The following is a 19,127-nucleotide window of genomic DNA, read 5'->3' on the forward strand; positions in this document are numbered from 1 at the left end:
CGATATTGATAACAAACAAGTGCTCAATTTTGCCAGTAATGAAATCAAAGACAAATATGAGAACAAACGTATAAATTCCTCAGCAAGCGATTTCCCATTATACCTGGCTGTTAGGCGGTGCTCAACACGGGGAATCCTTTAGATATCCTTAGATATACATATATACGTAGTGCATCATCCCGAGGACTTGGTTCATTGTGCCTATGTGCCCTGGTACTGTAATCCAAGCTGCTGTCATTTTGGGTCTCTTGGTGAAAGGTCCCGGCGAATTGTCACTAGCAAGGTCACACCGGCTTGGGGTAGACACGAGTGGATGCGTAAGAAACAGTCCACGCCGGTTTTGCCACATGTTCATCGCATAACCCCCATAAGATGGATACTTTCAAGCATCAGAGGTAGATAAGGTGCCAGAGCTTCTTAATCTAAGCCGTGCCTACAAGGTACCTATAAAACGAGACCGCTCCCAAGTGAACCTTCCAAAACAGACAAAAACTGCGCAGATAGTGATGCAACGGAGGCCCAGGGGAGAAAAAAAAAGGCCGACCAAAGTACGCCTTTCCGTATGCTGTATTAAACGTGAAGGAGACAACAAAAAACAAACATAAATTACAGCACGAGTAGTGCCTGAAATACATCCGGAGAAGGTCAAGTGAAAGTTATTAAAGGCATCTTATAGCCAAGATAGTATTGGACAAGAAGGGTTGTGAATATGGGAGTGCATGGGGTGGTTGGGTATCTCCGTGAACGTCGTTTCAAATAAGCTTAATCGAAGAGGTGTGACAATATGTCTCAGAGAAAATGCCATTAGTAAAAGACAAACCCCGCCGATGTAGTGAAAGGGGTTTTGTTCTGTGTTTAGGCTGATACAGCCTAATGAGGCTTTCTGTCAGAATCATGAAGGCCCTTCGTCAGGTGCTCGTGCTTCTGGTTCTGATGTTATTCCTGGCCCTAATGCTACAGGAGTCTCGGGTACGGGTGCTTGCGCAGGAGCAATCTCAGGATCGCCAATTCGAATGTCCAACTAATACAGCTTGCACGTCAGTAGAATTCCCAACACTCCTCACATGGAGACTTTTCGCATGTCCAACAGCAACTTACACTCATGTATGCGGTCTGGCGTAATGGGATCAGCATGGGAGGTATGATGCCATCCTCTGAGCCTATAGTCTTTTCCATGTCGGCATTCCACTTCTCGATCCATTGCTCAAGTTTCCTTAGACGGATTTTGGCTCCCGTGAGACCAAAATCTTCCCAAAGCCAGCCCGTGAGGACGCCCATGACGCCGTCAAACACATTCCTCCAGCTGTATGGGTTGAAGATGGGTATTAATTCTCCGTTGAGTTTTTCTATTACTCGCCGAAACTCTTGCTCCGATAGGCCAGCCGGGTCGAGGATTTCGGGATAAAGATTTGAAAAAGTCGGAGCGAGGTCGCCCTCGAGCAGCCAGTCCCTTCGGATCCTGATGATGCGAGTTTTGGCATACTCGGGGGAGTCGACAGGGACGTGAGGGTTCAGATGGGGGTAGCAAGGGTGCTGCGGTCCCCATTCTTCGCCGGCATCGATCGGTTGATCCGGATCGCCCATGATCGAGGAGTTGTCCGATGATATTGCCGATCCAATACCAGATACCATAGACCGACGAGGCTCATCTGGATTTAACATGACGTCCGGACCCCTCTCGACGTCTCCATCTCTGGGCGGCTGCCTCCCCAGGCCTTCGTCCGGGCTATTCATTATTTCTCGACCTTTCCCCTTATCCAGTGTGCCGACCGGAAAAAACTCAGGTGTCGGGTGCAAAGATGCCGATGCCGATGTCGGCCACCGCCTGGGGCTCGCAGGTGGCTGGCCTTGTTCCGAGGTTGCTTCTTTGTTTATGGGCGGAGATCCAGGGTCTGCTTGCGCGCTTGTGCTCAAAGAGGATGCAGCGCCCTTGCCGTCGTACGAGTGCCGCAGCGAACCAGGCAGGCTAACGCGAGGATCGCTCCCTGCCTTGTCAATCTGCAAACTGGCACGGGTCGAAGTCGAATGGCGAGTCTGACGCAGTTCGGGGAGGGTGAGTAGCGGGTGTTCCCCTGCGGCGGTGGACACGGGGTCTGCAGGATCGATGGGTGCGATAGCGTGGAGGACAGGGTGCGACAGTGGCACAGCAGGCGGCGGGGGAGTAGATGGACGACGGGGGCGGCTGTCGAGCTCGCGGGGAGTCGAGTTGGTCGGGTTCCAAAGCCGGGAGGCAGTCAACCGATGCAGAGGTAGCAGTGGCCGCCCAGGAGAGTTCGCTGCGCGGGTGCGGAAGGGCGGCTGCAGGACGTAGTGGGCAGCACTGTGCTGCTGCTGGTGGTTTTGGCGTTGCTGTTGCTGCTTCTGCGGCGACGACGATGACGGCAACGCTTCCACTTTCAGGGTGGGCGAATGCGTAGGTCGAGAAGCACTTGAGGCGGCGATTGGATCCGTGGGAGGAAATTAACTTCAGTGGCGGCCGCCGAAACGACCTCACTGACGCTGGCGCTCAGACGACTGCTTATTAAAACGACTGTCCGAGGCAGGCACCTGCGGGCATGCACCAGATTAGGAGACGGCTGGCTGGCGTCAATTGGCTGATTGATCGGCCAAATGCTAGATTTTTGGCTGCAGGTGCAAAGAGGATAATTATGCTGTGGCTTTGTAGTCTTTCTGATGCGAGGTAGAAAGCTTAAAATGGCGGACTTTATTAGTCGTCGCTGCTGATGCTGACGATATTGATGTCGCTGTCGCTGTCGCCGTCTGTTTTTTTCTTTCTGGCCGTACCCGTTATCGTTTGCGTTCTCGTCACAGTCGTCCTTCTCCAGTCTAGCGAGGGAGAAATTGCGGGTGTGCGATGGAGCGCGTTGGGTTACATGGACACCGGCGTTGCAGATAATCAGGGGATGGCTGGCCACCTTAGCGACGATGTGCAGTCTATCTTGGGCCACCAGTTGGAGACCAGACATGAACATTCCGCTTTGAATATCTTCAATTCGGCTTGATCAATTTACATCATTGCATTTCGAAGCAGGAAAAAAAAAAAATCAATTACGAACAATCGACTTTCTCCCCAGCTAAGCGTATCCGAAACAGCAGGGTCCTGTCCAGCCTGCCTGCTTATACAAGACAGCATTCCTTGCATTCATCGCATCTCTTCAGCTGTTCCTCAGCTCCCCTTGTCATTCCTGTTACCAGGTACGTATTGCCCTGCCCTGCCCTCTTTTCCCTCCTTGTTCCAGGACAGTGTGCATCAACTTTTGAGACCCGAACAGATAAATTCTGTCTTGTCTACCCAGACGACGGCCACACTTGGTGGACCAGATTGACTGGAAAAGATGGGCCGCGACGCTGGTAAGGCCTCCACCCCAATCTTTGTTGGGTGGGCATGGAGCAAGCGGTCCGGGCACCCTTAGGCGATACCGTCCCCCTGGTCGTTAGCACATGGCATGATGGCTCACCGGATACACTTAACACAAACACGATGGAGATGCAAGACGTGGCAAGAAAAATGCATGTTTTGTCTTATGCTTTGAATTTTTCCCACTTCCCCTCCCTTTACAACGCTCTACTTTCCTGGTCCAGTACTAGACTAGATGCTGATGGTTCTTTGTTAGTTTCAGTAGCTAATCAAGTGCACAATTTCATACGTACAGGTCATTGTACAGTAAACCTGGATTCCGTGGTTTAGAATGCTGTTCATATTGGGCTCTTGGTTTTTGGTTTTTTTGTTAAACTTTACACTGGGGCTCGATGCCAAGGCTGTACGCTCCATGGGGCGCACAGGCGCGTTGGAATATTGTGATGCACGCTATACGGAGTAACATACAGCATTGGCGAATCAATGACCTGAGCGTTCACATCTGTTATCCCATCGCTTAGGACGACCTCAACTTGCTTTCACTAGCCAACCCTCGCCTCTACCTTGTGTTGCCAACAAGATGGCCACAGCCACAAGGGTTTTATCAGGAAAGATACGAGAGTAAACGATCAAGGTGGGGAAAAAGTAAACATGAAAAAAGTAAACAGTGGGTAGTAGATTTGCCAGCACAATTGATTTCCCTTGCATCCTGCATATCGATCATGTACGGGTAGCATAAAGTCGGAAATGACCGGGGGATGTGTCAAAAATGACTACCGAATTTGATGGACTAGGATTCTGGCTCGTCCCGACTGGGCAGAGAAAGCCAACAACCTGACCTTGCAAAAGCAAAAAGGCAGTGGGCACTGGCAGGCAACGAGAGCCCGGTGAATGAATGAATGGACGAACAAGGTGTTTTTTTTTTTTTTTTTTTTTTTTTTTTTAACCTGAACAAAACCTTCGCCCAGCCCTAGCTTTGCCTGTACTACCTAGGTACGCTGTACATTGTCAAATACTGAATTGATTTTTGCGCGACACATACCCACGTTTTTTTTTTCTCAGGTACACTATAGTATGTACTTGTGTACCAGCAGATCAGTACTAACCAACTAACCTACCCAAGCAATCTGATGCGCTGGTTGTTTTGCTTCTTTGGACTGGTCCCAACAACCATCTCCCTGCCTTACTTGCCGTCTTGCATGTGTACCTATGCGTCCATGCGATGGTGATGATCTACTCATAGTAAATACCTGGAGTATTTTACTTTGTAATCTGGTTCGTCTCATGTACAACGCACAAAAATATGACAGGCCGAGAACAAGACTTTTGTTTGTCGACCTGGCCTTGCTGAGTTTGCTGAGCTTGCTGAGCTACCTACAGTACCTCACGTGCTTGCTTCGCAGGACCTCCCTCCTTCCCGCGCACGAAGCCTTCAGCATGTAGCTGGGTGGCGGTTGCCAAATCGAACTAGCAGATGCTAAGGACAAACTTTCAAGCCACACGTTGCCAAGCCCCGCCGAAGCTCCGTTCCATCAGGTGTCAAGTCAATTGCGAGGGGAGAAGCAAGACAAACAAACAGACAATACTAAATCGATTAACTACTTGCCTCGAGGTGTTTTCGTCCCTCTTTTTTTTCGTGTGTGCGTCCGTCTGCGTCTGTGTGTGTGGTTCATCTTCTCCCTTTGCGCAACAACATGACGCGATTCTTACGATAGTATCCCACTGCAAAAGACCTCGTACCTCGGCGGCGGTCGATACAGCTGACGGCAACGCAACAAGTAGCAATTTGTATTGCGTCACTGACAATTGACTCGCAGCTAACAAGGTGCCTATTTCGTATCTGTCACTTGAAAATCACAAAAGTGAGTGCGCGCGTGCTGGGAGCGGTTTCTGACAAGGGTCAAACTTGTCCGTTCATCGCCTTGCCAAACTACTGTACACACATACGGTTCAGCCACAGGCTCAGGTTCAGGTCCAGGTTCAGGTTCAGATTCAGATTCAGATTCAGGTTCAGGCTCAGGCACAAGCACAAGCACGAGCAGCACTAGCACGTTCGCCCAAAAGATGCCAACCATTGCATCCACATCTGCAGCTCCGCCGCCGCCCCTGCTTTCCGCCGCCCCTCCCGGCCCCGGCCTTAGGCGGTCGGCGAATGGAAACGGAAACGGAAACGGCCATGGCACAAATGGTGGTCCGCATCGACGGCGATCGAATATTGGCACCGCCGGGGAGCCGCCGCCTGAGAACGGCAATGGTTTCGACCACAGGCGCCGCTACTCCACCGTTTCATCGGATCCTGATACTTTTGACATCAGAAGCTTAGGGCCCGACTTTACTCCCGATACGTTCGACAAGCCGGTGCGACAGCAAATTCTCAACTGGCATTCTGTACCCCTGGTGCTTGCACTGCTTCCGGCCATCGCTGGTCTATTATTCAAGAACGGAAGTGATTTTGTCACGGATGCCCTGCTCCTTGCGCTGGCTGCTGTGATCCTCCACGCTGCCATCACGAAACCATGTAAGCTTGAGACATCATGCTCTATGGCCTGCCTTTTTGAACAGCTCTTAGGTTTCTTGCATTGATCTATGTGTTGACATATAAATCTCTGTTGTAGGGACGTGGTATCAACTGGCTCAGGAGATTAGACTGGTTGACCAGGTCCCAGACGTCGTACAAGACTCGTCCGATCAAGATGATGAATTATCTTGTGAAGATGGCGAATCCGTGGACGACGAGTATTCATTCAAACCTCGCACTCGTGCCCGTCTAGGAAAGGAGAGAAAGACGTCTCCAGGCGCCCCCAAGCTCACTGAACGCCAAAAGCAGGCCAGGGCCGAACTCCGCCTTCATGAAACTTTTGCGCTAGTGTCTTGCTTCGCATTTCCTGTCCTTGGAGCAGTCTTGCTGCATGTCATCAGGAGTCAACTCAGCAGGCCATCTGAGGGTCTGGTCTCGGACTACAACCTGGCCATCTTCATACTGGCTGCCGAGATCCGACCAGTCCGGCATTTGCTCCAGCTATTCGAGTTGCGCACCTGGCACATGCAACGCATTGTGGCGTCAAATCCTTTCCTCGAATCGGAGCCCCGGTCCATCGCCCTGCAGCTTGACCACCTCTCGGAACGGATTGATCAACTCGAGGCACGCGCCGCGGCGGACGATACAGATGCCCTTTCCGAGGCTACCTCTCAGCGCAGGGAGGCGATCTTGCGTGACGCCAAGACTCAAATACAACCCGAAGTAAAGGCTCTGTATCGCACTGTCAGGCAATTCGAGAAGAAATACATTGTCCTCGCCGTGCAAGTAGACAATCGACTTCACTTGCTGGACAGGCGCATTGAGGACGCCATTACGGTCGCAGCACACGCTGCCAAATCTTGTCGCCCACGTCCGAGCCTCCTGCGCACTACTAGCGAGCAGACTCTCGGTCTATTATTCTTACCGGTTCAGATAACCAAAACTCTTGTGTCCCTCCCATTCCGCCTCCTCGGTACCGCGGTCGGCTTGTTCTTCAGAGAGCCGCGGAAAGCTAACCGGGGCTACCGCAGCGGCCGATCTTCACGGTCTTCCAGCGCGTATGGCGACAAGTCATCAAGAGCTTCGTCTCGCCGCTGATGATGGCGGGATTTTGATGGCGTGTCAAAAAAAAAAAAATTATGGGGATAGAGGGAAAAATCGTACAGCTTGGCTTTTTGCACACGCATATTGGAGACACAATCGTCACCTCACTAGACGATTTACGAAAATCACGATTGCATGCTGGTGAACGGTACAGCATTGTGCTTCCAGTCATGAAGACACTCCAAGCTGCACCACATCATGTTCGATTGGTGCATCACTTTGGATTTTTCAGGTTTTTAATATTCACTCATGTCAGCATCACGAACGTGGAATTATTGGTTCAGGGCAGCGATTTCGATATATTTTGTACTTGCTTTTTGAGCAATAAACGAGAGGAGGAAAAATGACACCTTCGGGTGTCGGATTTGGTTGGAGGACTTGCGGACGATTGGCTCTGTATTAGAACGAGACCTAGTCCGGACCCTTCTTTATGGTGACAGATTAGTCTGTTTCAACGGGGGGGCGGGCAAAAATAAAAATAAAAAATAATCATGTTTTCAATGATTTGCACTTATGGCATGAGTTTGAAATCTAGTGGTGGCATAAGGCTTCTTCAAGTAGGTACAGTCCCGCCTTGGGTGATGCAAGGGTAGTCGTTTTACCAATAGATCCTAAATGATGTTATAAAGTACCCAGGAACCAACGCTACTCAAAAACTCAGCCCACGGGAGTATTTCCGGTCTCCCTTTAGACTAGGCCTGAATACGAATGCAGCCGACGAAAGAGGACGGACAAGAAAAGGTCAGTTTCGAGTATGCAAGAAAAGGGGGGGGGGTGAAATAAAAGGAGTAGGCATTACACGTCACAAAACAAGAATTGCTGCAAGTGAAGGAATCTGCAAAGGGCCAGCGCAGGAGAGGATCGCCAGGGCCGTCTGGCGAGATCTACTGGTAACACGTCAATGACGTGGACTGGTCGGGATTCGAGAATTGATCTCGCATCGGTGTTGCGAATACTTGAAACGGTGATCGAGAAGTTGTGAACGTCATGGTGTACCTGACAAGGGCTAAGGGGTTACCGGTTCAGGCACCGTGTAGCATAGGTAGGCTGGATCGAGCCGGGCCCGGCGTTGATTTGCTCCGGTACTTTACGTCATAATCACAAGAGGCGAGCAAAGGTTTCGTGATGCAGATCGAATGTCTTTTTCAAGTCAATGAATAATTTCGACATTATGCTATGCTCTGATTGTATGTCTAGTTTGAGGGGGAAGGGGGGGAAAAAAGAGAGAGAGAGAGAGAAAGTATGCTCCATGTTTTGGTTCAACCCACAATTACCGCCCTAAAACAATAGCCACCATTTGAGAGGTATATTCAACAAAGGGAGGGAAGAAAAGAAAAAAAAAAGAAGACACAGAAAAAGGAAAGCCCAGATACATCGTGATAGTAACACTGGTCTGTATCAAGAGATGATCGCCGTCCGCGCACTTTTGTCCAAATGTCCGAATATCAAAATGCCATGTGTATGTGTTTTTTGTTTTGTTTGTTTCATGCAAAATAATAACTTTATACGCTCCAATTACCTCTTCTGTTGACCAGGCCGCTGCTTGTTGCTGTAATGGGCGTCACCGGGACCAAATGTTGGCTCCGGCATCGAGATAGCGTCTGCGTTTGACAGCAGCGGCAGCTGGGTTTCGCTGGCAGCGTAGCCTGAGGTCCAGGGCTCCCGGTCCGGTGAAGATAGCGGGAAGTTGGGGATCGTCGGGTGTCCCGAGGAGCTGGCGGCGTAGCTCGAGAGGTTCACGGCCGATGCGTTGCGTGACGGTCCCGCTGATGCCGCGTACATGTATTGTCCCCTAGTCGGGCTAGGAGTCTCGGCACCCGAGGCGTCACCGTTGGACGAGTCAGAGCCGCGCTGGCGGGAGTGTGACCGTCCCTGCTGGCGCGACTGGGATTTGGAGCGCTGCTCCGGGGCCGAAGACCTGGGCACGTAGGTCGTGTTGCTGGTGAGCTGGCGAGGCGGCTTACCTTCCAGCATGCGGAGGGCATCGCTGTTGAGGCCGCTGTCGCTTCGCTGATGAGTCGATTTGTTCCTGCTCAGGTCGGGGGGGCCGTCCAGGAGGCCTGGAGACGTCGGCGACTTGGCGGCCGGCGACACGTAGCCTGAAGGCATCCGGATACCTCCCGGACCAGATGCCGACTTGGGGTCGAGTGACTTGTTCTTGGCGAGAGGGTTGGGGGTGACGCCGATGGATGCAGGGTTGTTGAGGGCGGTAGAGCTGGCGTTAGGGTTGGGGGTCGACGGCCTCGACACCCAGATGCCTTCAACCTCGATTCCAGCCTGTGTGGCTCGGACGCCAAAGGGAATCTCACCGGTCCTCTTGGTTGATAGACCAGTCTTGCGCATCTCAAGCAACCTCGCACGTTTCTCCTCATCGAGAACCTCCTGCTTCTTCATATATCTACTTTGCCACGTGAGCTTGCAGAGACCAGCAAAGATGACGACGCAAATGGCACAAGCCAAAACCTGCGTTCATAGGTTAGTGAGACTGCTCATAGCGTCGATTGATAATCATGAGATCTCACAAATGTCATCTGCTGCCATAGCTCCCAGCTCGTAAAGAATGTGCCACCCATTTTATCGGTTTGTGAAAAAGAAGAGAATATAGTCCGTCAAGTTCGGACCCTTGAACTCTTTTGGGATAATTGCCTGAAGAGGCAATACTGGGTGATGCAACGCGTCAACCCTAGTCAGATGCAGGCGCAGTCACTCAGTCTGCCCTCAGTATCTAGACAGGTAACAACCATATTAGCGGACCTGAACATGGATGGAGCTGAGTGACTTGAAAGAGGAAAGATACCACTCACGTTATTATACGAAAAAAAGACTAAAAGAAATCAGACCAGATAAAGGACAGGAAGATCCGAAGCAACGGAAAAGAAGCCGTATGCCTCTGTTGGTATGTATGTAAATTGGTCGTGAGATTAAAGAAGGCCAATGTTTAAATCCGGTTGTTAGGTAAACTTGAGCCACACGAGAGATGACGGAAGGAAGAAGAGAAGTTAATCCTGGAGTTGAAGTGTGAGGACAAAGAAACAAAACGGAAATCAGGGCAAGAAAAGAAAACAAGACGCGGGGGATATCGGGTGGTTGCATGAGGATTTTGTACCAAACACGACGGATAGCAAACAAAATGAGCATAGGGGCGTGTACATGAAAAAGATCAACCAACGATTGCTTCACCGTGCGTTCGGGTTCCCTTTCCCTTTCCAAAAGCGGTCTTAGCGGAAAGACCTTTCTATCGTCTATGGCTTTCGCCCTATACTGAGCTCTAGGTGAGGACGTGGAAAGGCCAAGCGCAACAGAAATCATGTCAGGGTGGGTGTCAAAGGCGCGGAGGATGTTGCCGCGGCGCAAACCGGCGTAGCCCCCTCCAGCTCCTCCACTTGGGTAAATGAGTACGATCGAGTCCTTTCGGCCATGGCGTGACCGCGGATCGAGTGGCGCCTGACGCCATAGGTATGGGAGGTGAGTTGCGCACAAGAAGATAGCCCTGGGGGGAACCGGTGGCAACTAACGTGCAAATCTTGCAAGTATCGAATAGTCAAAGCCCGGAGGAGCCATGCGGGCAGCCTTGCAATTTCACCGCGCTAAGTGTGCGTCAATACTGCTGGCCTGCTCTTCCCTGCGTGGTGATGCAGAAAAGCCCCTTTGTGCGTCCGTTGAAATCTCACGGATGAGCGTTGGCTACCTCCAATCAAAAGCACATGTAAGCTGTCTGTCAGAAGTGATTCCCGGATAATGGGGACGAACGCAGGATTCCCCAGACGAGCAGAGCAACCTAGCCTGCAGAGAAGGAGCTGTATCTGCATCCGAACTCATCCATCACAGCATCCGAGGCTGTAAGAGCTGATGAGCGGTAGGGTACCTGGCATTAGGGGGCGCCGCACAGATTGGGACGAGGGGCATCTTACTCTAGTCGAGGGGAACCTTTTTAGTGGGCTAGTTGATGGAGTATGTTTTCAAACCGGCTGCCTCTAGGGTGGCTTAGCGTTGGTCCACGACACTTGAGAACGGCGCCGGCGATTTCATACGCTTCGACCACTCTCGCCCAACACCGGACGCCATCCTTACCCCCCTTGCACTCTAGAAATGGTCCAATAATACGAGATTGAAAGTAGATGCTTGTAGAATGAAGGATGAGGTCAGGGGCCAAATTTGGCATTTGAAAAATTATCGGCTTAAAGCACATCAGACGGTTCATCTTGGCAATTCGTATGCTTAAACTTTTTTTTTTTTTTTTTTTTTTTTTTTTTTTTTTTTTGCGTGTCAAGTGGGTTTTGATATTGTTTATCTGGGTTGCCATAGTTCTGACTATTGTTGTGATACTATATTTGAATCTTTGCATGGCCGAGCACACATCAGAGCAGAGTAGCCCAGCAACGACGGAGGTCGGCGTTCACGATGTAGTTTGAAGCAAACACATCAATCACGTGCAATCGCCATTGCCGTGACTTCAAGGTTGTGGCATGGCGTTAGTGAATCCAGGTCTAGAGGCGCCACTTAGCGAGGCATCGGGATTGCTCAGTAATAAACTGTCGCTGATGTTGCTGTCGTGGCCACATCTCAGCAATCGGATCGCCGACAAGTCCGTCAGTATGCCGTTGGTACAATGGCGGGGTGGCGGTGAAAGCCACAATCAAGCCCCTATCCAAGTCTTGGGTTGGAGCAGCTTCAAAATGACATTGGGGCCAAGGGCTGGATGTGGCCAGATCGATAGAGGCTTGGAAGACCAGTACATTAGATTAACACTCGAAATCCAGCAGGTCGTTGTGTGCCACACAATTGAATGAAGCTTGGACTAATGAGATAGGTAATTGCTGCGTCGGCTAGGCCGCCCAAGTCGCGCGGACTACCGAGTAGTCTATTAGCGAACTGCTGTCATCCAGCCTTCCAGCATGGACGAGACCGATAGCCAAGGTCCAGACTTGAGATGAAGTTTGTGTGATCGGATTTTTCCCATGTCTTCAACGTTGACGACGGGTCACACCGACCCTAGAAGGTTTATTGTCTTTCGAACAAGGCTGAGTAGGTTAAACTGATAGATGTGATGGGCGAAAGCGCCTTTCTTTTTCCTTTTTTGGGGGTGTGCTGAAGAAACTCTGGAGATCGACAAACACATGGATGCATACAGTACAACAGGTGAGCAACTGAGGAACAAGTTTGCACGCATATCCAGCAGCAGTTGGGTTGGTCTTATTGATCTGGTCCAATATTTTACGACATGATTGAGAGGTGAAGAAAATAGAAAAAGAACAAAAGTGGGGAAGCTGAAAGAAAAGAAAAAGAAAGCAAAAAAAAAAAAAAAAGGAAACACAAGTTGTTTGATTTGCATTCATCAAGCAATCGACGCGCAATACAGTACACGCAAAATGGTTCCAACACATCCCCCACACCTAAAGCGGCAGGTGTGGTTTCGTGGCCAAGACAGAGAGAGAGGGCAGCAATGAGCCGAGTCAAATCGCCATGTGCTGCCTAAGGCTCTCCAAACAAGACAACATCAAAAGCAGCACGCCAACCACCATTATGAACCTCACCATCCGCAACCTTACCGTCACGCCCCTCGAGCTGAAGCGGATTGAGCGCTTCGAGGCCGACGCCGTTGGGTCCAATGGCTTCGCAAAGGTCACGAGCAGGATCGTGGGCATCTTCAACAGCACCGAAAACTACGGCGTCGTCCCCAAGTCCGGGGACCCTGCGAGCACCGATGACTGCCACAGCGCCTTGATCGGGCCCTTTGAGAGTCGCGAGACTGAGTTCCGCGCCGCCGAGCCCCAGCGCGAGGTCTTGCGCGTCCACTTCCAGCAGCCCAACACCGGCAACTGCTGGTCCGTCGATGCGCCGGGCCCAAACCACCGGACCTTGGTGATGCGCCGGACCGAGGGTTCAGAGGACTCGCCTGCAGAGTTCTCGGTAGTGTACCACGTCGTCCAGGGCCACCTGGCAATCTTCAGCAGCGGCGGGCTCGCCAACTGGATGGCCCAGATGCGCGACGAGTTCCCGCTTTCCATGCTGTCCATCCCAGGCACGCACAACAGTCCCACCTGCTACAAGGCCCTCCCCAGCGTGCGGTGCCAGGCCGTAGGCGTGCGCGAGCAGCTCGACAACGGCGTCCGATTTCTCGACGTCCGTGTCAGCGTCCAGCCGGACTCTGACGAGCTGGTCCTGGTCCATGCCGCCTTCCCAGTGTCCCTGACCGGGAACAAGTACCTGCACGACCTGCTGAAGGAGTGCTACGACTTTCTGGACGCGAACCCCACCGAGGGCCTCATCATGAGCCTGAAGCGCGAGGGCACCGGCAAGGGCAGCGATGCCGATCTATCCAAGCATCTCATCAACCGGTACTGCACCGGTGAATATGCTAGCCGCTGGTACACCGACACCAAGGTGCCACATCTCGGCTCCGCCCGTGGCCGCATTCTCCTGCTCCGCCGTTATCACGACGACGAGTCAGCCCAGAAACGCCACAATGGCCGCGGCTTCGGGCTTGATGGTTCTCACTGGCCCGACAACTGCGAGGACGGCACGGTGGGCAGCGGCCTCATTAGGGTACAGGATTTCTACGAGATAGACCAGAGCACAAACATCGAGAGGAAGATAGAATACGCCCGTGCACAGCTCGAGCGTGCCGCCGAAAAGCGTGCCGACCCGCGTGGTGAGCCGAATCCGCTGTTTGTCAACTTTCTAACCGCCAGCAACTTCTTCAATGCCAATTGCTGGCCCGAAAACATCGCCGCCAAAGTCAACCCCTCCATCATTGAGTATCTGTGCATGAGACATGGTGCCGATGGGAAGGGGCCTAACGGCTTGAGCATTGGCGATTCGGCAACGGGAGTTGTTGTCACTGATTGGGTTGGGAAGGACGGCGACTGGGATTTGATTCGCTGTATAGTTGGCTGGAATGCAAGACTGCAGCTGCGCTAGGAACACAGATGCTCTGGCGCCACCCATCAAGATACCGTGCCTCGCCTTTCTGTGGTCTTACCACTCTACTACTGCAACCATGGTACAAGTATTGCTAGACGTTTCACATTACATCATCCTTCGTTCATGGGTCTGAAAAAGGTTATCAAGATTTCCTGTTGCATTGTGTTTTGGCTAGAACATAGACATGAAAAGCAAGGTTCCATCAAAAACCGGAGGAAAGCATTATCTGTAACAGTGACAAGGTTAGCATGGCACAAAGTGCAGGTGATAAATGGCAACGATAGATGTTTGAAGCCTAATCAGCTCTCCAAGGTGAATTGGGTTGTATCAACAGATGATGTAGATAATGTAGATAATGTTCAGTTGATGCAAAGGGAATCATCCGATAGGACGCTGGATACAGAACGAAATGGTTGGACCTACCACTAATTCACATGGGCGCTACTTTCACAAAGCGCTTTACCTGCATCTCAAAGATAAAGGGTCAGCTCCAAATCTTCCAAAGATTTCAACTCAACCGAGGTGTCAAAGTAGAGAAAGTCAGGCTAGAAAAAAAGTCAGCGTTGTACCCCTAACAAAAAAAAAAAAAAATCAAATAAAAATCTTTGAGTGGCAATTTTGACATACCTCATTAAATCAGATTTTGTATAAAGATGTTCATTTCCATACCAGCGGCAGGATCAAACAGTGTGAATAACGAATCATCATATTCGAGAGAAAGACATGTGCGTGCTTCAAAAATGTTTACCTATCGGTGATATGGTCAGCAAAGAGTTCCCACAAAGTACCTTCGAGCGAAGCAAAATCCAGAATCCGGATCAGGTGACGAGGTCTCATCAATAGCACCCTCATCAACCTCCCCACAGGGTTTGTACAGTCCTGCTTTTGATGGAAAGGCCAAAGAGGGGCTCGATTATGTCCGCCCGTTCGTTCAAACTTCGTCATGCGGAGAGCAGTAGACCTGCTGGGAGTTTCGAGGGAAATGGATTGAATGTACCTGTGGGACACGATTGTTAGTATCCCAATAAAACTGTAGGCCCACGGCCAATGTGATATTCAAAAGATTAAAAATGAGCTTGATCAGACAAGGCTGAAACTATAAAAAACATTCCACATTTGATCTTCGGCATGAGGAATCCCTGTTTTGGTTTATCATCACCTCAAGAGGGTTGGGGGAAGCGCAGGAAAGGAAATGGGAAGTCAAAGCTTACCTTTTATGAGAACGATATAGCAAGCGACTGAGCAACAATCACTGATTAGACCAGCCCGAAGGCATTTCAGTAGCCACAAAGGAAGTTCCTTGATCAAGACCCAGATTAGCAATGGCCATCAATGTGAATTGTCATGAGAGAGTATATCGTAAGATTCGCTCAGGGTAATTCTAGAGATAAAAAGAGTCCCCATGGTGCTTGTAAGTATTGGATTGTTCGTGGATATTCGTCATCGCGGTGTGTTAAAAGAACGCAAGACATGGAATGAATTACCTTTTTGAACCAGCCAAGTCGCTGCTGTGAAAGCAAATTTGCTTCTGTTGAAGGTCAAAGACGAAGGAATTCCGAAGAGAAAAAAAAGCTTCCCCCAGAAAATATAGCAATCGCTGTGTGCCCCACCTCTCTGCAGATGCGGAGGTACGATTATGTCAGCAGCCAGAAAACGGGGTTAAACCTGATAAGGTTAGCGTCCTTGCGCCGGATTGTGGCGACAATGTGATGTGGCGAAGCTCATGTGGGTCTCGACTTATATGTAAGGGTCCATGTGCCTGGCCAACCCCCGCGAACATCTCGTCCTCCGTCACTCCCGGACGTTTGACTCCCAATCAACACATCACTATTTTCTCGATGGCTCCCTTAGGAGGCATGTGGGCTCCAGCAGCCGTACGTGTCCTTCGTCAGGCCGTCGGCAGTACTATCAAAATATCGAAAGTGCTGCGCACCAAGCTGGGAAGCGCAGCACATAGACCGATTACCCAGCTTCCCCAGCCTGTTACATCTGCAGCCAGGCACCAACCCATCCACCCATTCGCCTTTCTGCGCCAGCAGAAACGCGGTTTCCGATGGCATTCCGGCCTTCGCAACGCTCACTATGATGCAGTTCGAAACACCTTTCGTCGCTTCATCAGTGGGTCAACACGTGCCCAGCCTTCGCAGTCGGGCCAGACAACACGTTGGGTTAAGCAGTTCACGGGACGTGCACCTTTTGCGTCTACGTTGCGTCCAAACTTGACCGGAGGTGCATTTCCGAGAACTGCCGGTGGGTATGCGATGCCAGGATCTGGGAGGATGGGTGGTGCACGCCATTTCAGCCATGCGCCCACCGTGCAAGCCCAGGTTGTGCAAAATGTTGGGCAGGCAATGAGGGCTTTTTGGCTGTCGGGCCAGCGAGCTCACTTTGATGGCTATGGGCCTCGGGGAGAGAAGTGCTATCGTGTCACCACAGAGCTGCAGGACGAGACCGCAAGGAAGGCAGCAGCAGCCGCTGCATCACGCAAGCGTGTGCCAGGTTCTTTCATTGACTTCTCCGTCAACCCTACAATCACGGCACTCAGCCCCCTTGCCGGCAACTTTCCATTCGCCCTGTGCGGTATCGACCAAAGCGCCGCATCCAGCGGCCCCACGCTGAACCAAGATGGCCTGCTTGATCTGCTCTTGACCGATTTCGAGCGTGCATCCAAGGATCTGAATGCTGTAATGGCAGACTTGAAGCGGCTCTCGAGTCTCGGGGATCTACCAATTGTCTTCGAGAATGACGCTCACCTTGTACGTGTTCGATTCCCAGGTGTGGATGCGGATACTGTAACGAGGCTCTGTGAAGATATTGGCATTCAACAGGGGATTGTTGGACAGGACGAGGACTTCAAGACGGCCCAGGACTATGCATCGGACTTGCGCTTCCCATTTGCGCCTGATCAAGGCATTCAGGATCACCTATCTTCGCATGGTGGATCTTTGAGTTCTGATCAATCATATTCATCAGATCTGTCAACAGATTTGGATGATGAGTATGTGCAGCATTTTATGGAGGAGAACCCTTGGCTTTCCTCTGTAGACGCGGATGAATATGACCACTCTCGCGCCAGCTTAGTCTTACCCACCCCGGACAGGCAAACCGACTCACAAGTACAGGGTTTCGAGGGCGTGGAAGGCATTTATCGATTCATACAAGAGTGTGATCGAGCAGCTGAGCGCTTTTGATCATGCCTTTTTCCTTTGTATATGGCACTTGTAATTTGTTTAGGCCGATTCTCTAGGTCACAGGTACGATAGGTTTTAGGTTGTTTGGATTAGCGGACGGAAGCAATTCAAATTGGCACTTGTGTTATGTGAGATTCATTTCTCATAATCTGCGATAAAGTTCTTGTCTCAAATTTTCTCGTGAATAAATACAGAGTTTCAACGCTCTGCATCAATATTCGAGGTCCTTGACCCATTTATTTAGTGTGTAAGGGGCGATAATACCCCGTCCAATTGTATTACTATCGAGAGGCACCGTGCGGTGGCAATTTTGGTCTCAATAATACGCACTGTCAGTCAAGTTAGTCATGTGTTTTGGCGTCCTTCAATCCCCGCTTGTTGCCTGAACTGAAGTCGCGCTAAGGGAACGGAACCGCGTCAACAAACCTCGATCCCCTTTGCCACCGCCAGTTCTTAATAATTCGGGCCGCGCACCTTCTCTGTCCTGACCCCGACCCGATTTCATTCGATATAACCACTTAACCCCTATCATTTCTCACTGCACAGCGGATTCGTGGCTCTCGACAAGCAACAAGACTGCCAAAATGACGCAGGTCGAGGACGACTACGATGAGAGCGCCAATGTCGACGAGAGCGGCGGGGCTGGCCCAGGAGCACCCACGCCTTTGACTGCTTTGGAGGTATGCCTTGCCCGAGAATCACTCTAGACGTCGTTCTCGCTAATGGATATATGGAAAAAAAAAATGCAGGGTGTTGGAGGCCTAACGAAGCGCGATATTCAACTGGTCATGGAAGGCGGATACAACACCGTAGAGTCTGTCGCCTACACACCACGAAGGATGCTTGAGCAAATCAAAGGAATCTCGGAACAAAAAGCAGGAAAAATTCTCGCAGAAGGTAAGATGAGTCGATGTTCAATCCAAGGGAACCGTCTGCCTTAAGCCTGGTACTGACCACGCCCTGTCTATAGCGTCCAAACTCGTACCCATGGGCTTCACAACGGCGACAGAAATGCACCAGCGCAGAAGCGAGCTCATATCAATTACGACCGGGTCGAAGAATCTGGATACTATGTTAGGTGGAGGTATCGAGACCGGCTCTGTCACGGAGCTCTTTGGAGAGTTCCGTACAGGAAAGTCACAGATTTGCCACACGCTTGCAGTGACATGTCAGCTGCCCTTTGACATGGGCGGCGGAGAGGGCAAATGTCTTTATATCGACACGGAAGGCACATTCCGGCCCGTCCGACTGCTCGCTGTGGCCAATCGCTTTGGATTGTCGGGCGAGGAGGTGCTTGACAACGTTGCTTATGCACGCGCGTACAATTCCGATCACCAGTTGCAGCTTTTGAACCAGGCGGCAGCCATGATGTGCGAAACGCGCTTCAGTCTCCTTATTGTGGACTCAGCAACCGCACTATACCGCACTGACTTCCTCGGTCGCGGAGAGTTGAGCAGTCGTCAGACCCATCTGGCAAAGTTCATGCGGCAGCTGCAGAGGCTGGCCGATGAGTTTGGTATTGCAGTTGTCATCTCGAACCAGGTCGTTGCACAAGTTGACGGCGGCCCCTCGGCAATGTTCAACCCCGATCCCAAGAAGCCCATAGGCGGCAACATCATCGCACACGCCAGCACTACCAGATTGAGTCTGAAGAAGGGTCGTGGTGAGACCAGAATCGCCAAGATCTATGACAGTCCATGTCTACCCGAGAGTGACTGTCTATTTGCCATCAATGAGGACGGCATTGGCGATCCGTCGCCGAAGGATGTCGAGAAGATGAACAATTGAGGCTACGTGAGAACGATGCGTTCTTGGCTGATGCTTGAACATATTTCTTTTTTCTTTTTTTTCTTCTTTTTTTGGTCTTTTTCGTTGTTTCAAACGCGCTTGACTTTTACTTGACTGACGAAAAGACAGAGCTATGACGTGAAATGGGATTACCAGGGGTTTTCTTAATAGTTGTTTGGCGGCGTCTTTGGTTCGTTTTTGCATGTGGCCTGGTGTTTGACGGCGTGTTACAATTTATGGACCT

At 51.0% G+C, this 19,127-nt stretch overlaps 6 protein-coding genes across 6 annotated transcripts; 4 read left to right on the forward strand and 2 right to left on the reverse strand.

The window, feature by feature from the left end:
• Nucleotides 1-892: 892 nt before the first annotated feature.
• On the reverse strand, nucleotides 893-2,972 carry PpBr36_00398 (uncharacterized protein; the record flags this gene model as incomplete). Its single annotated transcript, XM_029887591.1, has 3 exons — nucleotides 893-1,021; nucleotides 1,099-2,428; nucleotides 2,785-2,972. The coding sequence occupies 3 exons, from the start codon at nucleotides 2,970-2,972 to the stop codon at nucleotides 893-895; spliced, it is 1,647 nt and encodes a 548-aa protein (XP_029752410.1).
• Nucleotides 2,973-5,422: 2,450 nt separating this feature from the next.
• Nucleotides 5,423-6,974, forward strand: PpBr36_00399 (uncharacterized protein; the record flags this gene model as incomplete). The annotated part of the gene is made up of 2 exons (XM_029887592.1): nucleotides 5,423-5,876; nucleotides 5,974-6,974. The coding sequence occupies 2 exons, from the start codon at nucleotides 5,423-5,425 to the stop codon at nucleotides 6,972-6,974; spliced, it is 1,455 nt and encodes a 484-aa protein (XP_029752411.1).
• Nucleotides 6,975-8,495: 1,521 nt separating this feature from the next.
• Nucleotides 8,496-9,553, reverse strand: PpBr36_00400 (uncharacterized protein; the record flags this gene model as incomplete). The annotated part of the gene is made up of 2 exons (XM_029887593.1): nucleotides 8,496-9,443; nucleotides 9,503-9,553. The coding sequence occupies 2 exons, from the start codon at nucleotides 9,551-9,553 to the stop codon at nucleotides 8,496-8,498; spliced, it is 999 nt and encodes a 332-aa protein (XP_029751385.1).
• Nucleotides 9,554-12,443: 2,890 nt separating this feature from the next.
• PpBr36_00401 (uncharacterized protein) lies at nucleotides 12,444-13,901 on the forward strand (the record flags this gene model as incomplete). Its single annotated transcript, XM_029887594.1, has 1 exon — nucleotides 12,444-13,901. The coding sequence occupies one exon, from the start codon at nucleotides 12,444-12,446 to the stop codon at nucleotides 13,899-13,901; it is 1,458 nt and encodes a 485-aa protein (XP_029751386.1).
• Nucleotides 13,902-15,742: 1,841 nt separating this feature from the next.
• Nucleotides 15,743-17,095, forward strand: PpBr36_00402 (uncharacterized protein; the record flags this gene model as incomplete). Its single annotated transcript, XM_029887595.1, has 1 exon — nucleotides 15,743-17,095. One exon carries the CDS (start codon nucleotides 15,743-15,745, stop codon nucleotides 17,093-17,095), a length of 1,353 nt encoding a protein of 450 aa, XP_029751383.1.
• A 548-nt stretch (nucleotides 17,096-17,643) lies between these two features.
• PpBr36_00403 (uncharacterized protein) lies at nucleotides 17,644-18,883 on the forward strand (the record flags this gene model as incomplete). The annotated part of the gene is made up of 3 exons (XM_029887596.1): nucleotides 17,644-17,775; nucleotides 17,845-17,992; nucleotides 18,066-18,883. The coding sequence occupies exons 1-3, from the start codon at nucleotides 17,680-17,682 to the stop codon at nucleotides 18,881-18,883; spliced, it is 1,062 nt and encodes a 353-aa protein (XP_029751384.1). The 5' UTR covers nucleotides 17,644-17,679.
• Nucleotides 18,884-19,127: the final 244 nt, after the last annotated feature.

The sequence above is a fragment of the Pyricularia pennisetigena genome, chromosome 2 (assembly GCF_004337985.1).
Source record: "Pyricularia pennisetigena strain Br36 chromosome 2, whole genome shotgun sequence".
NCBI lineage: Eukaryota > Fungi > Ascomycota > Sordariomycetes > Magnaporthales > Pyriculariaceae > Pyricularia > Pyricularia pennisetigena.